The 17,046-nt window shown below is 36.4% G+C and overlaps 1 protein-coding gene across 4 annotated transcripts in view; it reads left to right on the top strand.

The window, feature by feature from the left end:
- The first annotated feature begins 15,351 nt into the window (after positions 1-15,351).
- dachb (dachshund b) overlaps positions 15,352-17,046 on the top strand; it is a 54,867-nt gene continuing 53,172 nt past the window's right edge. For 3 of the 4 annotated variants that reach the window (XM_073866171.1, XM_073866169.1, XM_073866168.1), the window contains exon 1: positions 15,353-15,967. In XM_073866171.1, the coding sequence (XP_073722272.1) occupies positions 15,525-15,967 (443 nt within the window). In that variant the 5' untranslated portion in view covers positions 15,353-15,524. Of the gene's footprint in view, positions 15,968-17,046 lie in introns of all 4 variants that reach the window. The other variant, XM_073866170.1, reaches the window with a different exon arrangement.

Raw genomic sequence — 17,046 nt, 5'->3', positions numbered from 1 at the left:
GTAATATACTACGATTAACTACGATTTACTACAATAAATAGTAAAACTGTATTGACTGTATGGTCGTAACTTACAAATTTACATATGTACAGACCCTGCTGAAAAAAACAATAAAACCATTACAGAAAATTCTAATGGTTTCCATTAAAATACCAATAGGAAGGAACCATTAGCTTTTACCATTAAAACCACTACACTGTAGTGTGTTTTGGGCATATTTCATTAGAACCAATACAATTCCCAATAAAACCATTAGAATTTTCTGTAATGGTTTTATTGTTTTTTTCAGCAGGGGACAGACATTGAAAAAAATAACTAATCAGATTACTTTTAACATTGGCCTTATTAAAATACCTTTCATTAAACAAATAATATAATTTAGTTCTTTTGTATACTGTACTAAGGAAAAAGCTGTAGAGATAGTCTGCCCCACTCTCTCTCTCTCTCTCTCTCTCTCTCTCTCTCTCTCTCTCTCTCTCACCTTTTGTGCTCTGTATACCTGGGCAGGTGAATGTAATCTCTTGTTTTGATACGACAGAGCGGAACGTGTAACGGGAGCCGAGGTAGGAGCTCTGCTGACCAGCTGCTGATCTTCATCACATATCATCATCGGCTCTGTTTGATTTTCCGAGCACCTGTCGGCCTGTATGTTTTCCGTCGGTCCCTTTGAGCCTGTGGTGCAGTGCATGGGTAGGCTACTAACTGTGCAACATCTGGATGTTCATATCTTGCTGTAATGTTTACATGAATTTTAACACAGAAACACAAATACACATCATTTACAGTCACAGGCAAAAAAGCCAGAAACTCAATTAGAGTTTTTTTTCCTCTAACAGTTTTGAAAATGTTTGTGGTTTAGTGCGTCATGTGAACCTATGTGCATCATGTCAAAATGAGTGCTGGGCAAAGATTTATAGTACCAAGCCCCTAAGGTGACAATGGAGTAAAAAAATCGAACGTTAGTTTAGTGCTCACATGAAACTTTAATGTGCTCACACGAAAACTTCATGTGCAGAATTGTTTTTTTAAGTTTAGTTTCGTGTGCTCACATGAAACTTTCGCGCGTGCATGTGAAACTTTTGCTTTCACATGCGTGTGCGATAGTTTTTACGTGCGCACACGAAACTAAACGCGGTAATATCACGTGAGCATGCGATAGTTTCACGTGATTACCGCGATTAATCGTATATAGAATAAAAGTGTTTTTTGCCATAATATATGAGTGTGTGCTGTGTGTAATTATTATGTATATATAAATACACACACATTCATGTATGTATTTAAGAAACATTTACATGCGTATATATATTTATTCATATTTTAATATATTCTATATTATATATAAATAAAAAAAATTATAAATTAAAATTTCTGAAATGAATATATGTATGTGTTTGTGGTTTAATTTACATAATAATTACACACAGCACACACATATGTTATGCAAAAAATAACTTTTATTTTATATGCGGTTAATCGCGTTTAATCTTTGCCCAGCACTACCTGTTTGACACGCATCGAATGGGTTTATGATAAAAGAGTCTCTCACGTTCACTCACAAGACACTTAACACTAAACTCTCTACACATGAGATTAAGAGAGTATCTGGTTAACGTGAGCATCTGTTTTATCATAAACCATTCAAAGCGTCTGCAGCAGACATGTATTTTGACACAACTCGTGACGCACATGATGGGTTAAATACATGTTTTGACAAGCTTCGCATAGTGCGCCCTTGAAAAACAACTCACCGGCTGCCAGTGTTGTAAAGTCAGGTCACCTTATTTTATACAGTTTATTACAGTTTAAGTAAATAACCGATACAACATTTGAAACACATATGTTGTATTTCATATTTCTAACATATATTAAGTCTTGAATAGTTTACCTTGAATAGTGTGACAGCCAGTGGTGGCTTGTGACTGCTCATCCGAGGGGCGCAAATTCAAAATATGTGTTCGTTGTGTCATGTGAACCATGTGCATCACGTGTTTTGTCAAAATTAGTGCCTGCTGCACACACGTCAAAACCGTGTATGATAAAAGAGACGCTCACGTTTACAAAATACACACAAGACACTCCCTTAACAGTAAACTCTGATTATGCATGAGATTATGCGAGTATTTGACAAAAGCGAGCGTGTCTTTTATCATAAACCCTTTAGACGCGTCTGCTGCAGGCACTTATTTTTACAAGACACGTAATGCACACAGGATCACTCGACGCGCAGAACACATATTTTGAAATTATGAACCACGCACATGACGGGCTACATACATGTTGTGACGAACTTCGCATCGTGCGCCCTCGAAAAAAGAAGTCACCAGCCGCCACTGGTGACAGCATGCCCACCCAATCGGGGCATGTTGTCACCAAACGTCAACATTTGCTAAATGGATTGTATATTTCCATTTTATATTTTAAATAGCATACAAACACTTGACTTCTTAAACCTCATGTAAAAGCAGTGTTGGTTGTTCGTGTCCAAGCTTAGCTCTCTGTGAATGTGTGTTTGTGTGTGTACTGATGTGTGTAAAAGACAAATTGTCTCATCCATTGTTATTACTCATTTTCCACTTGAAGGATATAAAAGCACAAATGCTCAGAAAAAGTTACTACTAAATGTCAAGAGGGCCATTCAGAAAATGTCACACACCGCCTGGCATAAGAAGGGTGATATATTTTAGAGCTTTGCTGTTAATTTACAAAAGAGTCTGGGGTCTTCTGGTTCATCTCAGCCTGGGGGTCTAAGAAAAAAAATAGATAAAAGGTCTAAACCATTTCAATTTATGCTCTTGGTAATTCATTCACATACACACTCAAATTCACATATCCAAACACCTGCCTTAAATTATATTTTCATTTAGCTCATTCGTTTTGGTCGTTTTTCCTGCCTGTCAAAGTGTACAAAGTATAAAATTAACATTGGTGTTTGAAATAAGTCATGTTTTTCATGATATGACACAGGACATTCAAGAATAAATGTGGTCTGTTTTGGAAAGAATGGAAATTGTGTCCCAGGATCCAGGCCGTATTTGAGCATCTTCCTGCTGGGAACTGAAATAGCAACTGGGACATGAAAGCCGGTGAAGGTCAAGTTAGCTCTCAAGAGTGTCTCGGTGTATACCAACAGTAATGCTTTCTTTTCAAATCTATCATTAACCAATAGTCGGTGCGACCTATGGTGAAGTCTTTTTAAAGGGGCCATGTCACAAGACTTTTTTAAGATGTAAAATAAATCTTTGGTTTCCATACAGTACACATGTGAAGTTTTTAGCTCAAAGTACTATATAGATAATTTATGTTAACATGTTAAAATTGACACTTTGTAGGTGTGAGCAAAAATGGGTGTTTTGGGCGTGTCCTTTAACATGCAAATGAGCTAAAAAAATTAAAACACTGATTGCAATGATGGTGGTTTGTTAAAATTGTAACTCAATTGTGAATTATTTTCTCTCTCTTTCTCTCTGCACTAAATGGCTGTCCCATGGTTGGATAGTGCAGAAAAAGGGGCGGTATTATTATAATAAGATCTCCTTATGACATCATAAGGAGAGCCAAATTATGACCTAATTTTCATGTGCTTGTAGAGAATGGTTACTGGGTTGTTCTTTTTTACATTTTCTAGGTTGATAGAAGCACTTGGAACCCAATTATAGCACTTAAACATGGAAAAAGTCAGATTTTAATGCCATTGCCCCTTTAAATAAGTAATCTTCTATTTTAATGAAAGATTACCAAGGCATGCATGTATTTTCAGAATACTGCGTGTGATGGTTGCATGAAATTGATATTTAAAAAGTTGCATTAAAAAGTTAATAACAACCTTAGGAGTTAGACGTTTAAGGGCTTAGAAAGCTTTTGAAGCCTCTTAAATGTAAATGTAGTTTAAAATAAAGTGGAATGATTTATGAATATGTCACATCACATTTTACATTGTCATCCCCTGAAGATAGAAGCCTCATCTTTATATGTGTATAAAGAAGATTTCCTTGGAGACCTCTAGCTAATGTATGTGCAGCTATCGGGTAGGCTGTACTTATAAAGAAAAGAATATGAAAGTGAGTCCTTAATAACTTGTTCACTTGTCTCGCAGGTCAAACCCAAGTCCTTTTCCAGGCCCACTTGTCCCTCTTGGGTCCACATCTTAAAAGAAGTGTGTCTGCGTCTTTATTCTTCAGCTGATGTCACAATCAAGGACAATGTCACGGGCTATTAAAATCGTCCACACTGTTTGGTTCTCAAAAGAAGTAGGGAGAACAAGATTGGAGAGCAATCCCTTTATTCACACTAAAAATTAAATTTAAACCCTTACAGTTTCATACGGGTGTTAATGTGGATTAATATTTTGTAAATCTTCTGTGTTTTTTAAATGAGATTACATGTCACGGCTTGAAAGACTGAGGAATTTATATGAAAAAAAGATCAGTTTCATGGTTACTTTGTGTGCTAATTGGGATGTTTAATTGTTTTTTATAGAGAGCTGAAGTTTTTAGAAAATGTTTGATCATTAAGTTTAAGGCAGAGCTGCTGTCTGTGTGGGCGATGGACATCAAGGCATTTTATTCTTAGTAGATTTGCACATTTATACGGACCATTCATCATTTTTTAATTTCTAAGGTACATTTACATTATGTTTTTGTAATTAGCATGGTGATGCCAACACAAAAAAATATGGTCCAGTACCCTTTAAAAAGTTCCTAATATTTACCATTTAGGTACAGATTTGGTACCAATATGCTGACCTGATGTACCAATATGAAATCTTTAGGTGTACTTTTGGAAAGTGACAGTTTCACGTATTGGTTACTCAACTGTTTTTCCTATTTTCTTACAATTGTCGCTTCGGTTTGGGGTTAGAACAACTTTCTGTTACATAAAATGACATCCTAAAGTCAGGCGACGATGGTTTAAAAAGCATACAAATTTTTTTTTATAAACCAATACTTTAAGTGACATCCTAACGCAAACAGCAAATCTAACCCCAAACCGAAGCGGCAATTGTTTAAAAATAGGAAAAACAGTTGAGTAACCAATACGTGAAACTGTCACGGAAAAGAAAGTCGTGGCAGGGGCATGTAATATGGTGGAAATACGTGACGCAAAACTGAGCAAAATAATGCATGACTATTTCACGTATTTTGTGAGATCAGGTTGGTTGAACCAATGTTAAAATGGTTGATTTGTCAAAGTTAATTGCATTAAATCAATATCACATTTGCACCCTCCATTAATATTGAAAAAATATAGAAATGCCAACGAGCCACCATTATGGTGATCAGTGTTTGCTTTAGTTAAGGTTTAGTTAAGCCTTAGCCCATTGACTTTTAGTAAGTTAAATCTTTTTTTTTTCTTTGTCAGTGTATGTGTTTAAGCAGAAACACGTGTCAAGATGAGATAAAATTAAGCTGCTTTACATGATGAGGTGGATCCCTTTATGGCCGTTATAATTGTTCTGGTTTGTAAACGCATGGTGACAAGGTAAACAAAAAATAATTACTAACACATTCAAACATCATCACTCATCCTAGAAACCGCAATAATGGTGACACTTATCAAACTAATTCAGATGAAACAATCAACTGCAATGCATGCTGGGAATCATGGATTAGTTTAGTACTATGTTGATGCCCAGCATGCATTGCAGCATGTAACTTTCTTTTGTTCATTGTCACCATTGATGAGTTTCATAGAGTGATTCATGATGGCAGAGTTTGATTTAATAGGTTAGTCTTTTTTAGTGTATTTTTGTAATTCTGAAAATAATAGACGTTACATTGCTTTTATATAGCACTATAATGTCATCCGATATTTTCACATTATTAACAAAGCACACACAAGAACTACTATTTAGATAAACTTACAAGGATTAAATTACTTGATCCATTAGTTCTAGTTTTCTTTGCAATAACAGATTATTTTAAAACAGGAGCTCAACCAAAGCAAACACTGATCACCACAATGGTGGTTTGTTGAAATTTCTATCTTTTTTAATGGAGGGTGTAGCATGATATTAATTCAATGTGATTAACATTGAAAAATCAACCATTTTTAACATTGTTTGAATGGTTGCTTGCTGTCTGGGTCTCACTCATTAAGTCTCACTGTCCTCAGAAATGTGTTGTTTTAATTCAGACGCATGGTGTTGCCAGCGAGAAAGAGAGTTGACTGCTGAAAGCTGGGATGATTAATGGCTTTGCTTATGATTTCATTAATCTATTAATACCACTGATAAGTGTCCTGCTGCTGAGAGAGAAGGTCAGTGTCAGAATAAATCTGTACACTCATTAACCCCTCAAGTCAAGCCTGCTTCACAAAAAGGTCTGTGAGAATGAGGAGAGAAATGCATACTGAACGTGTTTAGATAGCGTTAGGGTTTTGAATGTTCAGTGTTTAGTATGTAGACTCAGCCGAGCCATCATCAGGGTGTGACAAACAGGCTGTCTATGTTTTGCTCAGGCTCTACACCCTCAGAAATAAAGGTACAAAAGTTGTCACTAGGACAGCACCTTTTAAGAGGTTCCTAAATTGTACTATTTTGGAACAGATATGTACTTTTCAGGTACCAGTATGCACATTTTAGGTACAAAGGTGTACTTTTTGAAAGGGAGTGCCCCAGTGACAACTTTTGTACCTTCTAGTACCTTTTTTCTAAGTGTATGATAAAGGTGGCCCATTACACTTCCAGAGTTTCGGGGGCTCAACTATATCCGCTTGTTAAAGGAATAGTCTACTCATTTTCAATATTAAAATATGTTATTACCTTAACTAAGAATTGTTGATACATCCCTCTATCATCTGTGTGCGTGCACGTAAGCGCTGGAGCGCGCTGCGACGCTTCGATAGCATTTAGCTTAGCCCCATTCATTCAATGGTACCATTTAGAGATAAAGTTAGAAGTGACCAAACACATCAACGTTTTTCGTATTTAAGACGAGTAGTTATACGAGCAAGTTTGGTGGTACAAAATAAAACGTAGCGCTTTTCTAAGCGGATTTAAAAGAGGAACTATATTTTATGGCGTAATAGCACTTTTGGGAGTACTTCGACTCGCCTGAAAAGTCCGCTCCCCTTCTTACTCTCATAATGGGAGAGGGAGGGTGTTACTGCGCCGAGTCGAAGTACTCCCAAAAGTGCTATTACGCCATAAAATATAGTTACTCTTTTAAATCCGCTTAGAAAAGCGCTACGTTTTATTTTGTACCACCAAACTTGCTCGTATAACTACTCGTCTTAAATAGGAAAAACGTTGATGTGTTTGGTCACTTCTAACTTTATCTCTAAATGGTACCATTGAATGAATGGGGCTAAGCTAAATGCTATCGAAGCGTCGCAGCGCGCTCCAGCGCTTACGTGCACGCACACAGATAATAGAGGGATGTATCAACAATTCTTAGTTAAGGTAATAACATATTTTAATATTGAAAATGAGTAGACTATTCCTTTAAGTCTGACATCATGCACCATCTCCAGGTTCAACCAATCTCAAATGCCATAGGAAAATTACAAAACAACCATGCTAATGTACACTCGTATCCAGTGTTCGAATTATGTCAAAGATTATGGGGGGACCCCTAGCCAACCCTCCCCCACACTCCCACCATTATAGAGTTACAAAGTAAGATGTGATCATGGATCAACATTTTTTGTTGGTCCTGGATCAATTTTTTAATGAAAGAAAGCCCAAATTACCCCTTACTTAAACCATAACCATTTTACCCCTCAAATTAGTGTGAAATAAATATTTTTTTAAAAGCCCCTAACCCAATCCTAAATCGAACAATCTTTCAATTACCCCAGAAAACCGCATGAGGCGCTCTTGAGAGTATTTCAGACAGTCATCTTTTGGATTAGTTTATTATATAATTGGGACAAATAATGGACAGTATCGCTTTGTGGGATCGCAGCATGAGAATTTTTTTAAATTCATGTTATATTTGAATTTTAATAAAACCAGGGGACCCTCCAATGTCTATTTTTGTGCTTTATAGGGGGTCCCTCAATGCTTATAGGAGGTCTGGGACCCCCCCCCCCCAATTAGAACACTGCTCGTATCATAATGCAAAACTACCAAAAACACTCAATCCTAATTCCAACAAAATCCGAAATGACCAGTCATGGGCTCATGGGCATGAATTTTTTTTTATTGTTAAAGGAAAAGAACACGTTTTTCAATATTTTATGTTTCTACCTCAACTTAGACGAATTAATGCATATCTATGTTTTTTCAATGCGTGCACTTAATCTTTGTACAGCGCATCCTAAATGTGTTAGCATTTAGCCTAGCCCCATTCATTTCTTAGGATCTAAACAGGGATGAATTTAGGTCGAAGGCCTGAGGTCGAAGTGCTGCAAACTAAGTACAGGTATAACATTTTACTTTTAACATTTAGGTATACGTTTTTTTTCTTTTGTATGATTAATTTTTTCGTGAATTTTAGCTGCAATATAGGTGTTTGCTCCATTATGTCATGGATCAAGTTTTTCCTTCATGTTCATTTTTTAGTTCTTCACTTTATTTTTGGCCTTGTGCCTATATCCTGATAATGCTTGTATGCATTAAACATTCACTGGAACTCTCAAGTTCTCAAGTTGGCCAAAAAGATAATTTTGTACATACTGCGTCCTTTCGATTCAGTTTAATGCAGGCGTAACAAATATTTATAGTCACAATTAAAACCTCTAGCACTTTTTGGTCCTTTTTAATTAAAGCGATAGCACTGATGGCATTGGTCCGTCGAAGATAGAAGAAGTCAAATAGATTTTTAGTGCTTAATCAATGCTAAAACTTGTGAGATTTTAAATCAGCAGGTTCCCTTCACTCATACTAATGCTATCCTCAAAGTGAATGACACTTTGAACTGCACATTTGGTTAATTTAATTTGTGCGTTTGAGTTTTAAAACATTTAGAATACTTCAGCTGCGTTAAAAGTGTCAGAAAGGAATATTATATAAAAAGGAATATAAAAAGGTCCCGTTATGTACCACTTAGGTACAGATATGTATACATTTGCTACCAAAATGTACCTTTGAGGCACTAATATGTGCAAACGTGTACTATTTGCCCCAGTGACAGCTAGGGACAATTTATTGAGACAAAGTTTATAACTTTGGCATAGAGGTTTATTAAAACAGGAACAGAACAGTTTGGAGGGATGAGGGTGAGTAAATAATTACATAATTTTCTTTTTTTTAAACTTTTCCTTTAAAATGATGCTTGTCTTTTGTGATATAACTGGACTGGGGTTATATCACTTTCTCCAGGCCATGAACTCAATGTTTTTCTCATCTTTTACCAAGACAGTGATATCTAAAACATGGCGGAAAAAATAAACCTGGCCAGGCATTTTTTCCCCTCTGGTTTTTATGGAGAATGAACGGAAAGTCATAAAATCCAATGCCAGGTCTTACCTGGCCTTCCAGCTTAGAGATGAACTTGAAGCTGAAACAGGAGTCAGAAGCGATACACTCGTGATTTAAAGCCTCACAGTTGCTGGTCTTCGGAAAACTCAGAGGAAACTCCTCTCGTCCGCCAGGAAAACTGAGATGAGAGAGGTCAGTGGAGGAATGATAAGATATATCAGACAATCCTAACAATAAGTGAGAAAATCTATTTTCTACAAAGAGAGACATAAAAAATAGGTGGTAAGGAATGGAAACATTGTGAGAATCACCTGAGAAGCAGTGAAGAGAGAATTATGTAACACTGAATGAGAAATGCAATTTGTGATTTAATTTTTTTTGTATAAAATTATACAAAATAATGTAAAGAACTTTCTGTGAAAATATAACCTTGATATATTTAAAATTGACTGAGTAAAATCATCAATGATTGAAATCAAACTTTTATGCTCTCAATCTCATCATTAGATTATGAGACTATAGCCATGATTTTGACATCTGTGTTTAAGGAAGTTTTTTTGTTGGCAGTGAAAAGTCAAGGGTTCAGAAAACACACATTAAAAAAATGATACATCGAATGCACTGTAAGTCACTTTGGATGAAAGCGTCTGCCAAATGCATAAATGTTAACTCCATTGACAGCATCTTCAGCACTCTGTCTATTACGACAGAAAAACATTTTTGCCTTGCACCTCAGTTTATAAAACATTCAAAAAGATTGACTTAGTTTTAATCTTTAGTCATAGTATTATCATGGCTTTTTCCCACAAGTGTGAATCATTAAAACGTTTTAGTTGCAAGAACATTGAATAAACACTTGTGGTAGTAAATCACAAAATTGTCCAAGCTGAATTCCAGATTTTTTGCGCTCTCCTGTATACCCTTAAAGTCATTTAGTATTTATTGACATTACGTGCTGTGTAGGAGACATTAAGCAAATGTTACATATGTAGCAGCATATGAAAGACAGTTTAACAATGTAAATACTGCAGTTTGTTACACTGTAAAAAGTGAAGTTAGATTTACTTAAACAAATAACTTCACTTAAAAAATTTAGTTTTTTCATATTAAATTTTCTCTCTTGAAATGAAAATTGTAGGAAATAAAACTTTAAAAACTAATTAAATTAGTAACACCTAAAACATTTAGGCTTTATATCAATTTTTCACTTCAAGTGAGAAAACTTGAACTGAAGAAATTTGTTTAAAGGCGGGGTGCATGATCTCTGAAAGCTAATGTTGACACTTGAAATCACCTAAACAAACATGCCCATCCCCAATAGAATCTGGCCCTTCTTTTGATAGACCCGCCCCACACATACACAACCCAGTCAACGATGTCGGTTAGTAGACATGCTCCTTACTGCTGATTGGCTACAAGTGGGTTTTGGTACTCGGCCTGACTCCCAATTCAATTCAATTCAATTCAATTTTATTTATATAGCGCCTTTCACAATTGTTAATTTTTCAAAGCATCTTTACATGAGTAGATGTAGGTGAAAACACAGAATAATCAATAGATAATATAAGAAGTAGAATACAGCGGCTAAGAATAAACCGTACGAGTGAGCATAGTAATAATGTAATGTATACAGTAAAGTGCTAAGTTAAGCCAATGTTGGCTGACTCTCCCGGGGATGAAAAACCCCTAGGAGAAAAACCCTGTGGGAAAAACTCCTAGAAGGACAAAAACCCTTGGGGGAGATTAATATATATTTTTATATATAAACACGGTAAGGATAGGAAGCGGGTAAGCGGATTAAACTGGTTCAGCCGGTGGTCATTGGTCGCGTATCGGCTGGGCATCATGTTGAAGGACAGCCAGTAGATCAGTGGTGTGATGACCTTCACAGCAGCAGGAACTGGGTCTGTTTGTCTCAGCATATGTGTGTAATTGTAGATTGTGTTGCTGTCAAAATACAATTATAAATGATAACAATAGCATATTTCTATCCTCACACACATACTATAGTTTGTTGTTTTTTAACTAGAGAGGGCACCACTGTAAAAGTTTGGCCAGCAGCGGCCCTGCTCTGAATTTTGACTTTTTGCACCATTATAATATTTGAATATTTATATATAATGCTCAGTAGTACATATATAAGGTTCTTTAATGCAGTGGTTATGAAACCATTTTTTTTGCGGCCTCCCTTGTGTACAGTGGATTCCTTCACAGCCCCCCCCCCAAAAAAATTTATGACATAAATCATTCTAAAACATAAATTTTGAATTAAACAAAACATGTTAAATTATACAAATGTATTGATTTTGTTTAGTAGCCTTATTGTTCTGAGGTTTAATCACACAGAATTTATAATAAAGTAATGTATTTCATGAAATATTATAAAACTGGGGCCCCTGGCACCATCTCGCGGCCCCCAGTTTGAGAACCACTGCTTTAATGTACTTGTTTGCATTGTACTAAAATGCGTTCATTTTTAATGGGCATATACCGTATGCAGTTGAAACAGATATAGCCTAGTGCAGGGGTAGGCAACATGGAGTTCCGATGTCCTGCAGAGTTTAGCTCCAGGTCTAATCAAAAGCCCCTGAAAAAGTCACCTGAAACTACAGGTAGCCAAGGTTTTGTAAGGGTTGGAGCTAAAATTTGCAGGACATCGGCACTCCAGGACTGACATTGCATACCCCTGGCCCGAGTGCATCCCACATTTTTTTAACATTAACATTTTAATATGACACTATAGTTATTATGGCCTTAAGAAACATTTTTTAGAGGAGATAGGGTAGTGCACAATAGGCCCCTGTGGTGCGGCCTAGGCTTTTTTCCGTAATGATATTTTTTTCCTTACATTACTTTTACTTTTATACTTTAAGTAGTTTTGAAACCAGTACTTTTTCACTTTTACTTGAGTAAAAAGCTTGAGTTGATACTTCAACTTCTACAAAAGTCTTTTTAAACTCTAGTATCTATACTTTTACTTGAGTAATGAATATGAGTACTTTTGACACCACTGCTTTCTGGGACCGGGTAATCATGTCAGTGTGAATGAATAAAATATCAAACGGTCCGGGATGCCTGTCCCGTGTATCTTACGGAATATCTGTGTGAAAAGGGCTTCATTGTCCTCAGGGTCGAGGACGAGACAGGTTAGAGAAAAACAGAATTCTATTAGCGTAGGGGCCATTCGCATGTAATGCAAGTGTCATACAGTATTGTGGTTTAAAATCCGCTCGGTTCCAGACAGGCTACCTATTGCGGCATAAGTATATTACCCATATGAGGTGTGAGTGCTTTGTTCTAGGCAAATGCACTATTGCGGGATAAGTACATTTACTGGACATTTTACGTGAATGCTTTATTAAAGAAGAATGTCTTAAGTTTAGATTTAAATTGATTTCCAAAGCGTTTCTCAAAAATCGTGCACCCCGCCTTTAAGATCCAACATTCAGTTTTTACAGTGTATCTCTTGCTGACTGACTAATACTATTTTTTTTTTTTAAAGAAAATAATGATTATCACCTGTATTTTTTAGGTTTTTATAACAGCTTTGTCACATGTACACATTTGTAAGAGGCTTTCATCCAAACCAATTTACAGCACATTTGGAGAATGCATTTTTTCAACAAAAGCTTTTCTGAAGAATTCAACCATTATCCTCACATTGCTAACATTACACTAGTACACTAAAAAATAAAAGTTCTTAAATTTGTTCTTCACAGTGATGCAAAATGTGTTTTTCCAATAATAAATAACACAAAGATGTGTCTAGTTAAACTAACACAGAATGTGTTACAATTTTCCCATACAATTTTAGTTACTTTGACATAAAAAATTAGTTAACTCAACAATGAATTGATTTGAATTAACTCAAAATTTTAAGGTAACCAGGTAACTTACCTTTTAATGTTGAACCAACAATTTCATCATAAACTACGATTTAAAATTGATAAAATGTAATAATTCATATAATTTATTTGACAACATTTGTTTTTCCATTTGCTGCTGGCCCCTCGTCTGGTCTTTTATTTTCTGAGTGAAAGATCCGTGTCTGTCTGTAATGCATCTGAAATGAGAAATGGGAGAAAAGAGAAGAGAGGTGAGACTCCACTTAAAATATATTTTTTTAAAAACCATTGGAGTGATTTGATGCATAGCCAAAACTTTGACCAACTTCACATTTTCTCTCTGTTTTGTGTTGCGCCCGAATCCCTCTTAACAATATATCCATTACTATTACTACAAACTAACACTCAAGCTGTATTGAAGTAGCCTACACTGTCAAAAAAAAATTTCTCTGCCTTAAATTTTTTATTTAATCAACTGTTTTGTGTATATCCTTCAGGACCAAATTACATTTTCTTTAACTATCTTGTTAACATTACATAAAATACAGTATAATACAAAAGTTATAAGCAACAATTTAGTCAGCAGGTGCATTGCAATCCTGTCCAATTTTTGTTTTTTCTTGTTCATCCTTTAAATTTCGAGGTGTCTCACTGAAGTCATTCCTTTAGTCTTTAGTGTTTTAAAGCGAGTTACTGAAGTCCTATTAATTTACTGTCCATTGACCATTTAAACAGAAGCATGTCCATCTGGAACTAGTTGTACATGTTCTCCTTTAAATTGGATTGAAATGGATTAACTCACGTCTCATTTTCCACAAATTCTCATTTGTGCTAGTCATAATTACATTTCACACTAAAATGTAAATTTGGGTCATAATGTCATTAAGGTCACACACATTTTCAGACTTTTACCAGCTACACTCGAAGTGTATTTTCTCAAAGTGTACTTCTTTGTTTAACAACATGGTCTGTACAATACTTTTTTTATGTATGATTATAGAAAAGAATAATAAAAAAGAAAGCTTTTAGCTGAATTATATTGTATCTAAATACTGTATATGCCATAATAAAATCACATTTTACAATCATCGAAAAATTACTCTTTGCAAAATGCCTAATGCATCCAGTTATTAGATAATAAACTATCTAGCCACATATTCTGAAGATGTTCAGATCGAAGAAGATTAAGTGGATGTGGGAACCCAAATGTGTTCGAAGGCATGTGTGGGATATTTTTATGGCATTTCTCTCAAAGGATTTCTCGTTGCTCCCCGGAGAGGGGCGCACAGAAGTCTTTCCACAGGCACATCCAGATGTGTGAGCGTGTTTTCACAATGATGCTGAACAGATGGCATTCAAACGCTTGAGTACCTGACTTACCCTGACCTATAAAAGACAAAGCTGATTCTTCTCTTACTCAAAGATCATGCGTTATTTTCTTGACACTTGTGCATGGTTTATACACAGGGCTGTGTTAGCAAGCAAAGAGCTGTGCTGTGTATTACACACTGATGTGGAGTGGACATTTCACTATGTTTTTATAAAAAAAACAAGATAGACAGATGATATGGATGTAATGGATGGATGGAGTGTGGCAGAGAGAGCGATACATGGAAAAACAGATAGATAATGTGGCTGATAGTGTAATAGATTGAGACAGACAGACAGACATGTGTGTGGCATAGAGATTAACAGATGAAAAGAAGAGATGGGTGATAGAGTGAAAGATTTTAAAAGAGTTATAGATAGTGCCTGATAGAATGATAGCATTGAAAAAGACAGACAGACAGATAGATAAAAGGTGTGTGGCAAAAAGAGTGACAGATGAAAAGAGAGATATGGTGTGGGTATAGATTGAAAAAGTGTGACAGACAGACTGACCGACAGACACATTAAACATAAGAATGAAAAACAGGAGCTATTCACTGTTTTTTTAAATGAGGGATATAAATATGATCCTACTCGTTTAGTATAAATGGTCCCTAAACACAGAACACATCAGTTTTTCTGAATCATTGAGATAGACAGGCTCAATACTGAGGGGAGGGCTCTTATTTCTCCTCCTCCAGTCAAGTCTTTCCCCATGAATTGAAGCACATGTGGTTGGCAAATCCAAACATCATTCTCCAGTAAGAGGCGGGGCCACGCGCACCGAGAAACTCCGTTTTTCACACGGGTAAAGAGACGCGCACAGATCGGTGGTGTCAGTTTGCGATCTGAACACTGAAAAGAGTGCGAACGTGTGGGGCAAGGGTATGATAAGAATATAGAGGGTCTGATACAACACGTTGGGAAAGTAAATTGTAACGACCACCATGGCCGTTCCTGCGACTCTTCCGGTGCACTCCGGGACTTCTGCGGTGTCCGGTAAACTCTTCATTACTGACCCGTTTTTCACGAGTCCCATGGACTCTCCGAGACTGATCAGCTCACTGAACGCGACGCACCCGGGTGGCGCGGCGGCCAGTGAGTGCAAAATCGTGGATGTGCACGGGGTGAAAGTCGCTTCTTTTAATGTTGACGGCCAGGAGCTCATTTGTCTCCCTCAAGTATTCGACCTTTTTCTGAAGCACCTCGTTGGCGGATTGCACACCGTGTATACGAAACTGAAGCGTTTGGATATAAACCCGGTGGTGTGCACTGTGGAGCAGGTGCGCGTGTTGCGCGGACTTGGTGCCATTCAACCCGGTGTGAACAGATGCAAACTCATTTCCAGAAAGGACTTTGAAGCCCTGTACAACGACTGTACCAACGCAAGGTTAGTTTAATGATATTTTCAAGTGTAGCTTTCAACCGTTTATGTATTAAAGAATACTTTTTGACTGCATTATGCGCTTTAAAGGCTCTTTAAAATAATATTTTCCACTTTTATCTTACATAATGCTCTACCAATTGAGCTACTTTAATTATTTATGCATTTAACCTTTTTATGGTTCATGCTTTTTAATAGGTGAAAAAAGTTGTTCTTCTTTTACATTAAGCAATACGAACTGCTTTGATGTGGAAATGTTTAAAAACTGAGGCAGATTGTATTGAAAGAGAGCTGGAAAGAGGAACAGAGCGTCCCGTTATGTTGCTGCTGCGCCCTTGACAAACTCAAGCCTCTTGAATCGTTTCAAGATCCGAAGCAACAAGTACAAAATCTGATCTGTGTGCTTTCTTTACGAAAACTTTACCACATTTTATTTATCCCACAAATAAGATGTCATTTAACGTTATCGACTGTCGAAGCGCGTCCTCGTCTTCTAATTGGACGCAACAGCTCCGTCACAAAGCATTAGTCCCGTGAATACACATCAGCTTGTACATTTTTCGTGGTCAAAATGTAATGGCCATTCTTTGAAGACCAATGCACGCCTGTCCTGTTCAATCTCATTTGATCCTCGCGTTTACGTGACACAAATCAATTTTCCAGATACTCTATTATGTGAGCGCATGGGCATTGGTCACTTGTGATCCATTATGCACTTTCACAGTCATTTGCACAAAGTGTTCTTGTTTGTCCACTTGGATTTGTTCATGCTGCGTTGTGCTGGACAAGGACAAATACATAATTTACTTTTTCCTGTACAAGCTTACTTACATTCTTAACAATAACGGTTGTAAATATGGTTCTTAGATGCTAGAAGAACCAGTTATGGTTCTTAAATGCAGCAGAATGGTTCTCTGGATGTTAAAGGTTCTTAATAACCTTACAAACCAACAAAGATATTTATAGGAATAAATGAAAAACTATTCTGAAAGTGTTCCTTCTGCACTATTTTTAGATGATGGTCACTGAAGGTACACATGTGGCAAATGGATGTCTTTTAATGTTGTGACATGTCTCAAGCTTGT

Source organism: Misgurnus anguillicaudatus, chromosome 3, assembly GCF_027580225.2.
Source record: "Misgurnus anguillicaudatus chromosome 3, ASM2758022v2, whole genome shotgun sequence".
In the NCBI taxonomy this organism is placed as follows: Eukaryota; Metazoa; Chordata; class Actinopteri; order Cypriniformes; family Cobitidae; genus Misgurnus; species Misgurnus anguillicaudatus.
This window is presented reverse-complemented; position numbering and strand designations above follow the sequence as displayed.